This window comes from Plecotus auritus (assembly GCF_963455305.1).
Source record: "Plecotus auritus genome assembly, chromosome: 6".
Lineage (NCBI taxonomy): Eukaryota > Metazoa > Chordata > Mammalia > Chiroptera > Vespertilionidae > Plecotus > Plecotus auritus.
Genome location: NC_137773.1, coordinates 37,016,003 through 37,030,711, shown reverse-complemented (window position 1 = coordinate 37,030,711; position 14,709 = coordinate 37,016,003). Strand labels below are relative to the sequence as shown.

The 14,709-nt window shown below is 41.5% G+C and overlaps 1 protein-coding gene across 1 annotated transcript in view; it reads left to right on the top strand.

Moving 5' to 3' along the window:
- The first annotated feature begins 2,181 nt into the window (after positions 1 to 2,181).
- The window catches only part of RAD50 (RAD50 double strand break repair protein), an 80,293-nt gene continuing 67,765 nt past the window's right edge, over positions 2,182 to 14,709 (top strand). The window contains exons 1-2 of the mRNA XM_080672877.1: positions 2,182 to 2,603; positions 4,586 to 4,669. Of these exons, the coding sequence (XP_080529003.1) occupies positions 2,475 to 2,603; positions 4,586 to 4,669 (213 nt within the window). The 5' untranslated portion in view covers positions 2,182 to 2,474. The remainder of the gene's footprint in view (positions 2,604 to 4,585; positions 4,670 to 14,709) is intronic.

Below are 14,709 nucleotides of genomic sequence, written 5' to 3'. Positions count from 1 at the left end.
AGGCCAGACGGGAGTGCCAAGAAATATTCAAAGTGATGAACAGCAAGAACCTACAACCAAGACTACTCTACCCAGCAAAGCTATTATTCAGAATTGAAGGGCAGATAAAGAGCTTCACAGATAAGAAAAAGCTAAAGGAGTTTATCACCACCAAACCAGTATTATATGAAATGCTGAAAGGTATTCTTTAAGAAGAGGAAGAAGAAAAAAGTAAAGAGAAAAATTATGAACAACAAATACATATCAACAAGTGAACCTAAAAATCAAGTGAATTAAAAACCTGAGGAACAGAATAATCTGGTGAATATAATAGAATCAGGGGCATAGAAAGGGAGTGGACTGATAATTCTCAGGGGGAAAGGGGTATGGGGGTGCAAGAAGAGAATGGACAAAAATCGTACACCTATGGATGAGGACAATGTGGGGGGAGGTAAGGGCAAAGGGTGGGGTGGGAACCGGGTGGAGGGGAGCTATGGGGGAAAAAGGAGAAACAATTGTAATAATCTGAACAATAAAGATTTATTAAAAAAAAAGTTTGCCCACCCCTGATAGTGTCATTGTTTTATCACATTTGGTAAGAAGGCATTATTGTATACATAAGGCATTATTGTAAAATTTCAGTATTTTGTTCCATTTGTAATTTAAAATATGTACTGTAATAACTGACACTTTCATGTTTTAGCACTTGGTACTTCAAGACACTATTTACTGGCTTTCCCACTTGCACCTTTAATGTATTTTTTAGTTTATGTATTACGTTCTATAAGCGATTGTCTTGGGAGTATATGATTGGAGAGTGTTTCCTACGTTTTTCTATCTCAGTAGTCCAAAGTTTTTATTTTAATTTTAATGTCTTCCATTATTGTTTTTGTAATGTTGTCTATACATCCTTGCATATCATATCCCTCCATTAAGTTGGTTTCCAAAAAGCAATATTCTCATTTTTAAATTTATTTTTAGAAAGAGCGAAAGACAAAGAGAAATATCAACTTGTTGTTCCACTTATTTATGCATTCATTGTTTGCTTCTTGTAAGTGCCCTGACCAGAGATGGGACCAGCAACCTTAGCATATAGGGACAATATTCTAACCAACTGAGCTACCAGGCCAGGGCCACAAATTTCTTATTTTTAAGAAAGGTAATTTCTCTTTCCCTTATTTTACTTTCAATTTTTTGAAATATAAAAGTTGTACGTACTTCATGCATACAATGTGATGACTCTGGAGGTAAGTCTACTCCGTCAACGCCACTAGCGTACCTATCACCTTCAGGTTTCCCTCGACCTTCTTTATTTTTTTTGTAAGAACACTTAAGATCTACCCTGTTAGCAAAATTGTAATTATACAATCTAGTATTGTTAACTGTAAGCACTGTGGTATATAGATCTCTTATTATTCATCTTGCATAACTGAAACTTCCTTTTTTGAAAGGTGTCTATTCCTATCTTGTGTCAATACTTATGAGTGGATTTCCTTCACATCATATGCCAGAGCATTTTACTTTTAGTCTTAAACACCTTTCTACACCCTTAAAAATTACTGCGGACCCCAAAGAGCTTCAAAATTTTATTTTCATTAAAATATAGTTGGTATACAGTATTATACTGGTTTGAGGTGTCCAACATAGTGATTCGCCATTTATATACCCTATGATCCACACGAAATCTAGTAAAAACATTCCACTAGTCACTATTGCGATGGCGTCACCACACGTCATGAGATCACTGGAAAACCCATTAGTGAGCGAATGAGAGTAGAAAAGGTAAATAACATCTACTTTCAGAAAAATAGTGGTTCGGTTTTTTTTTGGTGAGAATTATTGATCGACTGCCTCCTCCACGACCCCCATTGTAGATCAAGCCCGCAACCCCCGCATGTGCTCTTGATCGGAATCCAACCGATGCCCTATCTACTGAGCCAAACCGGCGAGGGCTAGAAAAATAGTTTTGACGTTAGCAAACACTGCACTCTCCTCCATTCCCGGGATCACACTTTGAGAACCGTGATCCGTTGCAAGTCTTCGTCTCCCCTTAAAGTTAGTGCCTGTCCATTCGGCCAGGACCGCCAGCAGGGATCAGGGAGCCGGAACTGCCGCCACCGGAAACACGCAGCATTCAAACCTCTAGAAGCCGGAGCTGCGCACGCAGGGCGGGCCTTCGCGTTCCCAGAGTGCCCCGGGCCTGCGGCGTAAAGGCGCGTAGGCCGCAGCCGCTCACGTGACCCGCGGGGCAGCCGAGGCGGGAATCTGTGAGTGGGCACGATCGTGGGGTCCCGTGGCCGGTGTTTTGTGACTCTCGCGGGCATCCCTGGGCGACTCTCCCCCGCTCTAGCCCGCCAGCCGGGAAGAAGGCTGGTGTGGGAGGAAGGGTTCCAGCCAGAGCCTTCGCTCCCACGGGAGCCTGCCGGCTCGCGTTCGCCGCGCTGCTGTCTCACCGCTAAATCTTGCTGGTGTTGAAATAAGAAACATTTACAAACATGTCCCGGATCGAAAAGATGAGCGTTATGGGCGTGCGGAGTTTTGGAATAGAGGACAAAGATAAGCAAATTATCACTTTCTTCACTCCCCTCACAATTTTGGTTGGACCCAATGGGGCAGGGAAGACGGTAAGTGCGGAGTAGCCCCCTTCAGTTTACGGGTCAAAAAACTGAGGAATAAAATACCTGGGGAGCAGAATGCTGATTAGGAACGAGAGGCGTCCCTACTGCTTCCTTCTTGGGGCCCCAGGAAGTGCCTGTCCTCTCCTCCGGTGACTTCCCGGCCCCGGGGCGTGGTCAGCGATTTTAGGAGTCGAGCAGACCCAGCATCCTAAGGATGTCCAGGCCTGCCTGGTGGACAGGTTTACTTGGGAACCCCACGAGACCGAGAGCTCTGCCCTACAAGAATCCTTTTTGTCTGTATCGGTGCTTTCTAACACTCCTTGCTCCCAAGCATAGCACTCACTTCTTAGTAGTTTTCTCAATACAGGAACTTCATAAAAAGTTATAAAATACAAATATGTGAGTTTACAAGTACGCCGACTGTTTAAGTATAATTAATAAAAAACAAATGGCTTAATTTTAAAATGAAACAGATGCAGTGAGGCTTAGTTGAATTGGAAAACTGCTGGCATACCTTCTTTTATTGTGCGTGGTTTATTGCTCTCAACAGGTGCTGCGTGTTGTGTGTGTGTTTTTTAAAAAAATAAACTTAAGGCAAACCCAGCAAAAACAAAATTGACTTGCTTTATTGAAGTGGTCTGGAACCAACCCCGCAATATCTTCGGGTATGCCTGTATTTTGTTGTTGGATGCTCTTACCTAGTCAGTAAGTTTGAGCACAACTTATTTACAGCGGTTTTTTTAAACTTCTGGGACTATTTAGAAATTTAGGTTGGGCCCTGGATTGGCAAGAAGTTGTGGAAAAAGTATAGCCAAAAGGCTGGATTGTGTTCTGGAAGGATGGCTTGAGAAAAAGCAGAGTGTAACGGGGAGAAGAGTAAATGAAGTTTTGTTAAAAGCGAGGAGAAAGAGGAAAGGTTTAGTGTTGAGAACTGAATGTCTGACTCCTGTCTACTTTTATGCAAAAATGTTATATTTGTTGAATGCCTTTTATGTAGCTAGCATTGTGTTAAGTGATCTACTGTAAAGGAGACTAGTGTAGTGTTTATGAGCACTGGCTGCCTGAATACAAATTTTTTCTTCAACATTTATTAGCTTATGTGACTGCAAGAGTGACCTAAATGTTCTATGCCTTAGTTTTCTCATTTGTAAAATGGGGATAAAAAATAGTTTCTAGAGCCTAGGATTAATGTGAGAATTAAAAGGTTACTCTATGTAAAAGTGGTTAATTCAGTACCTGGCACATAGTAAGGTCTATGTAATAGCCATTGGTTTTGTTTTTTACTTTTTTAAAAATTTCAGTTTTATCAAGGTATAATTCACATAAAATTGTAAGATATTTAAAGTATACATCTGGTGATCTGATAATACCTAATGGTGGAAGGATTCCCCCTATGTAGTTAATTAACAAATCCATCATCTCACATATTTATCTTTTTTAGTGAAAACATTTAAGTTCAGCAAATTTCAGTTATACAATATTGTTATTAATTATGGTGACCATGCTTTTTAATTAGCCATTGTTATTAAATTAGCTTAATGATTTTAATTGGAATTAGAGAATTTTTTCCAAATAATTATTTTATTATACTTTTTAAAAATAAGGGAGAGGGAGAGATGGAAACATCAATGAGGAGAGAGAATCATTGACTGGCTGCCTCCTGCAAGCCCCCTGCTGGGGATCGAGCCTGCAACCCAGGCATGTGCCCTTTTCCAGAATCGAACCCTGGACCTTTCAGTCCACAGGCTGACGCTATCTGAGCCAAACCGGCTAAGGGCTATTATACTTTCTTAATTGTGTAGTTTTTCTAGGAACTTACAGCAATTATTCTTTAATACTTAATCATACCTCTATTGCAGGTTTTATGTCAAATTGTATCTGATTGTGTCCTTCATAGTCTCTATGGTAAATAATATTTTTATAATGAATATTGTATGATTAACTTCTGTGGTTCTCTTATGACTAAATGTAATTTTCTCTTTCTTTAGACCATTATTGAATGTTTAAAATATATTTGTACTGGAGATTTCCCTCCTGGAACCAAAGGAAATACATTTGTTCATGATCCCAAGGTAATGGTGCTAGTAAATTTTTGTACTTTTAAACTAAATTGTTTATAATTATAAAAGTGATAACAGCTTATTGTAGAAACCTATCAATGGCAAAGTATAAAGAGATAGGAATGTCACCCACACACAGTCTTAGCACCCAATGAAAACCATTATTGACATTTTTATGTATTTTCTTCTCCTTTACATACTGTTTTACATAGCTGAAGTCATACTCGAATTTTGTATTCTGAGGGTTTTTTTTTCCACTTAACATCATAAAGTCCCATGTCATTAAAAAATTATATTAAGTTCTTAATCTAAGTGTTTTTGGTATATGGGCGCTCTTTATAATCTTTATGCTTTTTTGTATGTCTGAAATATTTCTCCTTAAAACATGTAACATTTTGTGAATGTTTTTAATAATTGCATAATTTTTTTACATTTCTTAGATTGCTTTTAGTTTTTCATTAAAATGTACCATGACAAAAGTCTTTGCCTGAATCTTTGAATTATGGTGTTTACTATTGGTGTTTGTCAGGGACATAGAATTTTCTGTACATATTTGGCCTGTAGGTTTTTCTTGTTGCATATATAGGTGCCTCTCTCAATATCTACCCCTCACAAGAGTTTGTTGTATATTTAACCCAGGCTTTTTTCTGTGTTTATGAAAACATATCTGTGCATATATAAATATACTCACATATGTATTTTAACACATGGATAGAATTTTATTATGCCATTTTACAAATCAAATAATTATTTAGTGACGTACTGCATATCTGTTTATATACATACTAGAGGCCCAGTGCACGGCTGGGGGAGGGGCCACGGGAGGTTTGCTGGCCTGGGAGATTGGCTGTAGGAGTGCACTGACCACCAGGGAGCAGCTTCTGCATTGAGTGTCTGCCCCCTGGCGGTCAGTGCACATCATAACAACCAGTCAACTGGTTGTTGAGTTGCTTAGGCTTTTTTATATATAGGTATTCAGGGGTGGGCAAAAGTAGGTGTACACAGAATTTTTTTACTTATTATTTTTTTAAAATACATATTTTATTGATTTTTTTACAGAGAGGAAGGGAGAAGGATAGAGAGTTAGAAACATCGATGAGAGAGGAACATCGATCAGCTGCCTCCTGCACACCTGCTACTGGGGATGTGCCGCAACCAAGGTACATGCCCTTGACCGGAATTGAACCTGGGACCTTTTAGTCCGCAGGCTGACGCTCTAGCCACTGAGCCAAACCGGTCAAACCGGTTAGGGCGTACACAGAGTTTTTATTGTATTAACGTTTGTTAATTATTGTATTCTTTTCCACCCCTGTATACACTTTTTTTTTTTAATATATTTTATTGATTTTTTTTTACAGAGAGGAAGGAAGAGGGATAGATAGTCAGAAACATTGATGAGAGAGAAACATCGATCAGTTTCTTGCACACCTCCTACTGGGGATGTGCCCGCAACCAAGTTACATGCCCTTGACCGGAATCGAACCTGGGACCTTTCAGTCCGCAGGCTGACGCTCTATCCACTGAGCCAAACCGGTTTTGGCCCCTGTATACACTTTTATTTCATTGTTTGACTAAGTAGAATTCTGTTGATTTAACTGACTCCCAGTTGGTGATTGAAATTTCTACTTTTATATGACTAAAAATAGCTAATAATGAAAGTATTTATTAGTTTTCCACTTAGAAATAGAAATACCATTTAGTACATTTACTGAGCCCTCTCTAAAATGACTATTCACATTTTCTTTCTTCTTAAACCTGTAATCTACCCTCCTCGATTGATGATCTTGCCTTGTACTATATTGAGAAAGTAGGAGGAATCAGATGAAAAGTCTCTTGTTTTCCAGTCATAAAATCTTCCAAACTACTCTGTATATGTACCCATACTATCTGTTTTCTCTCCTGTACTAAAGGTAAATTGTTTATTATTTTATCTAAAGGTCAGCCAACTCCTCTTGAAGGCTGGATCCAATCTCTCTTGTCATCTCAAGCATTTTGCTTTCCTATTGTTCCTTCATGCTCCTTCAGTAGCAGTTTCTCCCTCTGTATAGGATCATTCACATCAGCATACTCTGGTAGCTCTGATCTGTAAACATAAACAACTATCTTTTTATTCCAAATCACCCCCTTGCTACTACCTCTTCTCTGTTCCAGTTTATAACAAAATTCACAAGAGTTGTATGTACTCATTGTCATCACTTCATTGCTTTCCATTTTCTCCGCAGCCTACTTAGTTCAGATTTTCTTCTTTTTTTTCCCCTCACTGAAACTGCTCTTATAGTTACCAGTAATATCCAGGTTGCCAGATAAAGTGGTCATTTTCTTTTCCTTTTACTTAAATATATTTTTATTGATTTCAGAGAGGAAGGGAGAGGGAGAGAATGATGGAAACATCAATGAGAGAGAATCATTGATCAGCTGCCTCCTGCATGCCTCACTGGGGATTGAGCCCGCAACCTGTCTGGGAATCGAACCATGACCTCCTAGTTCATAGGTAAATGCTCAACCACTGAACCATGCCAGCCGGGCTAAAGTGGTCATTTTCTAATTCTTATTATTAACTTCTCAGCAGATTTGGTATAGTTGGTTATTCCTTTTTTTTTTTTTTTTTAATCCTCTCCAGGGGATATTTTTCCATTGATTTTTGGAGAGAGTGGAAGGGAGGGGGAGAGACAGAGAAATATCAGTGTGAGAGAGACACATCGATTGGTTGCCTCCCAGACACACCCGAACCAGGGCCAGGGATTGAGCATGCAATCATTGTCAGTGCCTTTGACTGGAATTGAACCTGGGACCCTTCAGTCTGTAGGCTGACACTCTCCACTGAGCCAAACTTAGCTAGGCTGGTTATTCTTTTTTTAAAAAACATATTTTTATTGATTTCAGAGAGGAAGGGAGAGGGAGAAAGATAGAAACATCAATGATGAGGGAGAATCAATAATGGGCTTCCTCCTGCACGCCCCCTACTGGGGATCAAGCCCACAACCTAGGCATATGCCCTTGACCAGAATCGAAGCCAGGACCCTTCAGTCCACAGGCCAGCGCTCTATCCACTGAGCCAAACCAGCTAGGGCTGAAGCTCATTCTTTAAACGAATATAATTAATTTACCTCTAAGCAAAGTGATCAAGAAAAAGACACAAGTTACCAATAATAGGAATGAAAGAGGTGACTTCACTGCAGATCTTATAGTCAGTATATAGGTAATAAGGGAATATTGTTAGCAACCTTATGCCAATAACTTCAACTATTTAGATGAAACGGAAAAATTCTTTAAAGGACACAAGCTGTCAAAGTTCACTCAATAAGAAATTGATTCAAAGTTAAAAACCTCACAATGAGATCTTACTTCAGGCTCCAATGGTATCACTGCTAAATTCTACCAAACATTTTAGGAAGAAATAATAACAGTTCTACACAGATCCTTTCAGAAGAGTGAGGCAGAAGAAATATGTCCCAACTCTTTATGAGGGTAGCATTACCCCATACCCAAATCAGACAACGACACAAATCTAGATGATACTACTCATGATCATAAATATCTCCATAAAATTTTTAGCAAAATATTAGCAAATCAAGTTCAGCAATATGCAAATAAAGATAATATTCCAGGTGTTCTCTCCCTCCAGGGAGCATGCCCGTGCCGTTCCCCTTGCCCCTCTTTTTCCCCCTCCCCCCCTGCATGTATCCCCTAATCTGTAAGGGACTGCATGAGACTTGCAACCAGGGGAACAATGGGCAGTAGAGCTCTTTTTGGGCTTATCCCCTGAACTTGTCTCCAAAGCCCCCTAGTCTGTGACTTCCCAATGAGCTAAGGCAGCCCAGCCTAGGCTCTCCTGTTGCTTCTATGGCCTTCCTTGTTTCACTCTTCTAAGTATATTTTAGCTGTGGTCAATAAATTTTATGCTTGCCTTTCTAAAAAAAAAAAAAAAAAAAAAAAAAACCCACAAGAGAAAACAAGATAATATTCCGTGACTAAGGAGGGTTTATCTCAGGAATGCAAGTTTTGTTTGACATTTGAAAACCATCTTGTCTCATTAACTAAATAAAGAAGAAAAATCATATAAGCACCAGTAGGTACAAGAAGAGCATATAAGTTCAATATTTGTCCAGATAAAAACTCAGCATTGTCTTTTATTCTTAAGTAATTCAAACCAAAAGCTAGTAGGTAAGCCTGAGAGAGGAAGGCATCAACAAAAAGCTAGCTGTGGCAGCGTGGTTAGGAATTGGAGTCCAAGTGAGGAATGAATGAGTCCATTGTTATATATAAAATTAAAATAGGTGAGGGGAGAATGAAGCCCTTAAGTAGAATCTTAAAATTATTTTCAGTTACCGTTGACATACAATATATTAGTTTCAGGTGTACAACATAGTGTTAAAAGGCAGCCAGTGAGAGGTGCAGGAGGAGTTTGTTAAGGAAAAAGCAAAACAAAATCCTCACAGAATTCATTTATATTCATTAAAAAATGTTCTCTATTCAGCTCAAGTGAGAGTAATACTGAGTTGCTAAAATAATACACAATTTCTATTTCTTAATCCCTTCCCATTTTTCACTCATCCCTCCAGCCCTCCTCCCATCTGGTGACTATCAGTTTTCTGTATCTATGAGCTCATTTCTGTTTTGTTTGTTCATTTTGGTTTTTTTTTAGATTTCACATATAAATGAAATCATAAGAAATTTGTGGTTCTCTGTCTGACTTATTTCACTTAGCATAATACCCTCTAGGTCAGCCGTGGGCAAACTACGGCCCTCGGGCCGGATCCGGCCCGTTCGGCTGTTCTATCCTGCCCGCGGAGCCGAAAGAGCAGAGGGTTCTCTTGCTCACCCCTCCGCTCCTTTACTTTGAATTTATATTAGTTCACACAAACACTCCATCCATGCTTTTGTTCCGGCCCTCCGGTCCAGTTTAAGAACCCATTGTGGCCCTTGAGTCAAAAAGTTTGCCCACCCCTGCTCTAGGTCCATCCATGTTGTTGAAAAAGGTGAGATTTTATTCTCTTTTATGGCTGAGTAATACTCAATTTTTTTTTTTTTTTTACGAATCTCCATACTGATTTGCATAGTGGCTACACCAATTTACATTCCCACCAACAGTGCACGAGGGTCCTCTTTTTTCCACATCCTTACCAACGCTTGTTTGTGATTTATTGATAATATATTGACAGGTGTGAGGTGGTACCTCATTTTGGTTTTAGCTTACATTTCCCTGATGATTAGTGACATTGAGCATCTTTTTTTTTTTCCTTTTTTTTAAAAATAAATCTTTATTGTTCAGATTATTACAGGTGTTCCTCTTTTTTTCCCCCCATAGCTCCCCTCTACCTGATTCCCCACCCCACCCCATGCCCTTACCCCCCGCCACTGTCTTCATCCATAGGTGTAAGATTTTTGTCCAATCTCTTTCCTCACCCCTCACACCCCCTTACCCCTGAGAATTGTCAGTCCACTCCCTTTCTATGTCCCTGATTCTATTATATTCATCAGTCCATTCTGTTCATCAGACTTTCCATTCACTTGATTTTTAGATTCACTTGTTGGTAGGTATGTATTTGTTGTCATTTTGTTGTTCATAATTTTTATCTTTACCTTTTTCTTCTTCCTCTTCTTAAAGAATACCCTTCAGCATTTCATGTAATCCTGGTTTGGTAGTGATGAACTCCTTTAGCTTTTTCTTGTCTGTGAAGCTCTTTATCTGACCTTCAACTCTGAATGATAGTTTTGCTGGGTAGAGTAATCTAGGTTGTAGGTTCTTGCTGTTCATCACTTTGAATATTTCTTGCCACTCCCGTCTGGCCTGCATAGTTTCTGTTGAGAAATCAGCTGACAGTCGTATGGGTACTCCCTTGTAGGTAACTAACCGTTTTTCTCTTGCTGCTTTCAAGAGTCTCTCTTTGTCTTTTGCCCTTGGCATTTTAATTATGATATGTCTTGGTGTGGTCCTCTTTGGATTCCTCTTGTTTGGGGTTCTCTGCGCTTCCTGGACTTGTAAGTCTATTTCTTTCACCAGGTAGGGAAAGTTTTCTGTCATTATTTCTTCTAATAGGTTTTCAATATTTTGCTCTCTTTCTTTTTCTGGCACCCCAATAATTCGGATGTTGGTACGCTTAAAGTTGTCCCAGAGGCTCCTTACACTATCTTCATATTTTTGGATTCTTTTTTCTTTTTGTTTTTCTGGTTGGGTGTTTTTTGTTTTCTCATATTTCAGATCTTTGGTTTGATTCTTGGGGTCCTTTGATCTACAGTTGAGTTTCTGTATATTCTTTATTTTAGACAGTGTATGCTTAATTTCTGACAGGTCCTTTTCCATTTTTATTGGCATTCTCATTAAGGTCCTTGAAGGTCTCACTAAGCTCTTTGTAGGTCTCATCAAGTTTCTCGGTGGTTTTTATTTTTATTTTATTTTATTTTTTTTAAATAAATCTTTATTGTTCAGATTATTACAGGTGTTCCTCTTTTTTCCCCCTAGCTCCCCTCCACCTGATTCCCCACCCCACCCCATGCCCTTACCCCCCGCCACTGTCTTCATCCATAGGTGTAAGATTTTTGTCCAATCTCTTCCCGCACCCCTCACACCCCCTCCCCCCTGAGAATTGTCAGTCCACTCCCTTTCTATGTCCCTGATTCTATTATATTCACCAGTCCATTCTGTTCTTCAGATTTTTTATTCACTTGATTTTTAGATTCACTTGTTGGTAGGTATGTATTTGATGTCGTTTTGTTATTCATAATTTTTATCTTTACCTTTTTCTTCTTCTTTCTCTTCTTAAAGAACACCTTTCAGCATTTCATGTAATCCTGGTTTGGTGGTGATGAACTCCTTTAGCTTTTTCTTGTCTGTGAAGCTCTTTATCTGACCTTCAACTCTGAATGATAGCTTTGCTGGGTAGAGTAATCTAGGTTGTAGGTTCTTGCTGTTCATCACTTTGAATATTTCTTGCCACTCCCTTCTGGCCTGCATAGTTTCTGCTGAGAAATCAGCTGACAGTCGTATGGGTACTCCCTTGTAGGTAACTAACCGTTTTTCTCTTGCTGCTTTCAAGATTCTCTCTTTGTCTTTTGCCCTTGGCATTTTAATTATGATGTGTCTTGGTGTGGTCCTCTTTGGATTCCTCTTGTATGGGGTTCTGTGTGCTTCTTGAACTTGTAAGTCTATTTCTTTCACCAGGTAGGGAAAGTTTTCTGTCATTATTTCTTCTAATAGGTTTTCAATATTTTGCTCTCTGTCTTCTTCTGGCACCCCAAAAATTCGGATGTTGGTACGCTTAAAGTTGTCCCAGAGGCTCCTTACACTATCTTCATATTTTTGGATTCTTTTTTCTTTTTGTTTTTCTGGTTGGGTGTTTTTTGTTTCCTCATATTTCAGGTCTTTGGTTTGATTCTTGGGGTACGTTGATCTACAGTTGAGTTTCTGTATATTCTTTATTTCAGACAGTGTATGCTTAATTTCTGACTGGTCCTTTTCCATTTTTTTGGCATTCTCATTAAGGTCCTTGAAGGTCTCACTAAGCTCCTCGGAGGTCTCATCAAGTTTCTCGGCGGTTTTTAGAAGATTCTTGAGTAACCTTATAAATGTGGTTCTGAACTCTATGTCGTCCATTAGTTTGCTTTCCTCCATTTCTCTCATTCGTGACATGTTTCTTTGTCTCCGCATTTTGCTGCTTCCTTATGTTGATGGAGTGGCTTTGTGTGGTAGGTGACCTATAGGGGCCGGTAGCTCAGCCTCCCCAATCACCTGAGGTGGACGCCTTTGGTACACCCCTTTGTGGGCTGAGTGCAAAGTCTTGGTGTAGTTAAGCCTTGATTGCTGTTGGTACACTGGGAGGAATTGACCTCCAGGCCAATTGGCTGTGAGGACCCGCTGTGTCTATAATGGAAGAACTGCTGCTCTGGAGACACGCTTATGGTGCAGGACTTGTTTCAGTGGGGCTTTGGTGCTCACTGAGTCTGCCTCTTGAATGTATCACTTATGGATGTGCAGAGTTGAAATCTGGTGTCTCACACTGACCACTAGGTACACTGGCTTCTGGATCTCCAATGGGGTGCAGGTCAGCTACTGTCTGAGGCCACCCAGCAGGAGCTACAGCGAGAACTACAGTTTTCTCCTCTTTGCTTGGGGTTTGGAGGTTTTGGAGCTGTCTGACCAGAGCTGCAGTTCGTTAGGTTAAGCTGTGATAGGGCAGACCATTTATATGCAAAAGCTGCTGCTTGGAGCTTGGATGGGTTTGTAGATTGTGCGGGGTGGGGTCTCAGGGAGTCACTAGGCTAGGGCGTGGCAAACAGTGATGGCTGCCAGTAGGCCGGCTCTGTGTCTCCACGTTTCCAAGTCCCTGCGCCCCGCGCCCCAGTGCAGTAAACAATGATTGCTGCGCGCACCTCTGCAAGAAAGCCACCCTCACTTTCCAACCCGATGGCAGACAGTCCAGCTTCTCCCCGTAGGAGTTTGGGTCCCCAGCGTCTCCCCAGAAACTGGAGTTCAGAGTAATCGGGAGCTTGTCCCCTTTGGGTTGAAAAAAGCAGCACACCCAGTTGCCCGCCGCCAGCCCGATTTGCGCACCTCCGTACCTCAGCTTTTCAGCGCTTGTGCACGTCTCAGTGCTCTTTTCTCTTTCCTTCTAGTTGTAGAACTTCCACTCAGCCGGCTTTCCCGTGGTTCTGGGTGATAGACGTTTTGTCTTTTAGTTGTAGTTTTGAAATTGTTGTGCGAGGCAGCAGTTTAGGTGTTTACCTATGCCACCATCTTGGTTCGGATCCCTCAAAAGCAACATTGAGCATCTTTTCATATGTCTAATGGCTGTCTTTATGTCATCTTTATAGAAATACTAGAGGCCCGGTGCAGGAAATTCATGCATGGGTAGGGCCAGAGCCTTCCGGCTGCCAGCCAGGGCCTTCCTTCCCCAGCTGCCACCTGCTGGCTGCCAGCCAGAGCCTGCCTTCGTTCTGCACCGCCTCCTGGTGGTCAGTGCACATAATAGCAAGTGATCGAACTCCTGGTTGAACTTCTGAGGAGGGGACACTTTGCATATTAGCCTTTTATATATATAGACTATATCCTATATAATAAAGAGGTAGAATGCAAATTAACTCTCACGCCCTCACAAGATGGCTGCCTACGACCAGGCCAGCAGGGGGATTAGTGAGGGACAACCGAATGACTGAACAAGCAGGCTGCGTGGGGCGACCAGGCCAGCAGGGGGATTAGTGAGGGACAACCGAACGACTGAACAAGCAGGCTGCGTGGGGCAACCAGGCCAGCAGGGGGATTAGTGAGGGACAACCGAACGACTGAACAAGCAGGCTGCGTGGGGAGACCAGGCCAGCAGGGGGATTAGTGAGGGACTACCAAATGACTGAACACAAGGCTGTGTGTGGTGACCAGGCCGGCAGGGGGGTTAGTGAGGAAACGACCAAATGACTGAACAAGCAGGCTGCATGGGGCGACCAGGCTGGCAGAAGGGGGCAGTTGCGGGCGACCAGGCCGACAGGGTGGGCAGTTAGGGGCGATCAGGCCGGCAGGGAGGGGGCAGTTGGGGGCGACCTGGCCGGCATTGGGGGGCAGTTAGGGGCAACCAGGCCGGCTGGGGGGGGACAGTTAAGGGCGATCAGGCTGGCATGCAGAGGCAGTGAGGGGCAATCAGGCTGGCGGGGGGCGGGGGGGCAGTTAGGAGTGACCAGGCAAGCAGGCAGGCAGGTGAGCGATTAGTAGCCAGCAATCCAAGATTGTGAGAGGGATGTCTATCAATATTGATATATCTATCAATGATGAGAGACAAATTGATCGGCTGCCTCCTGCATGCCCCCTACTGAGGATCGAGCCTGTAACCCAGGCATGTGCCCTTGGCTGGAATTGAACCTGGGACCCTTTAGTCTGCAGGTTGACACTCTATCCACTGAGCCAAACCAGCTAGGGCTCTCTTTTTCTTGATGTGTCTGGCTAAAGGCTTATCAATTTTGTTTATCTTTTCAAAGAACCAGCTTTTGGTTTCATTGATCTTTTTTGTGTGTTTTTTTTAGCCTCTATTTTGTTTATTTCTGCTCTGATCTTGTTTCCTTCTTCC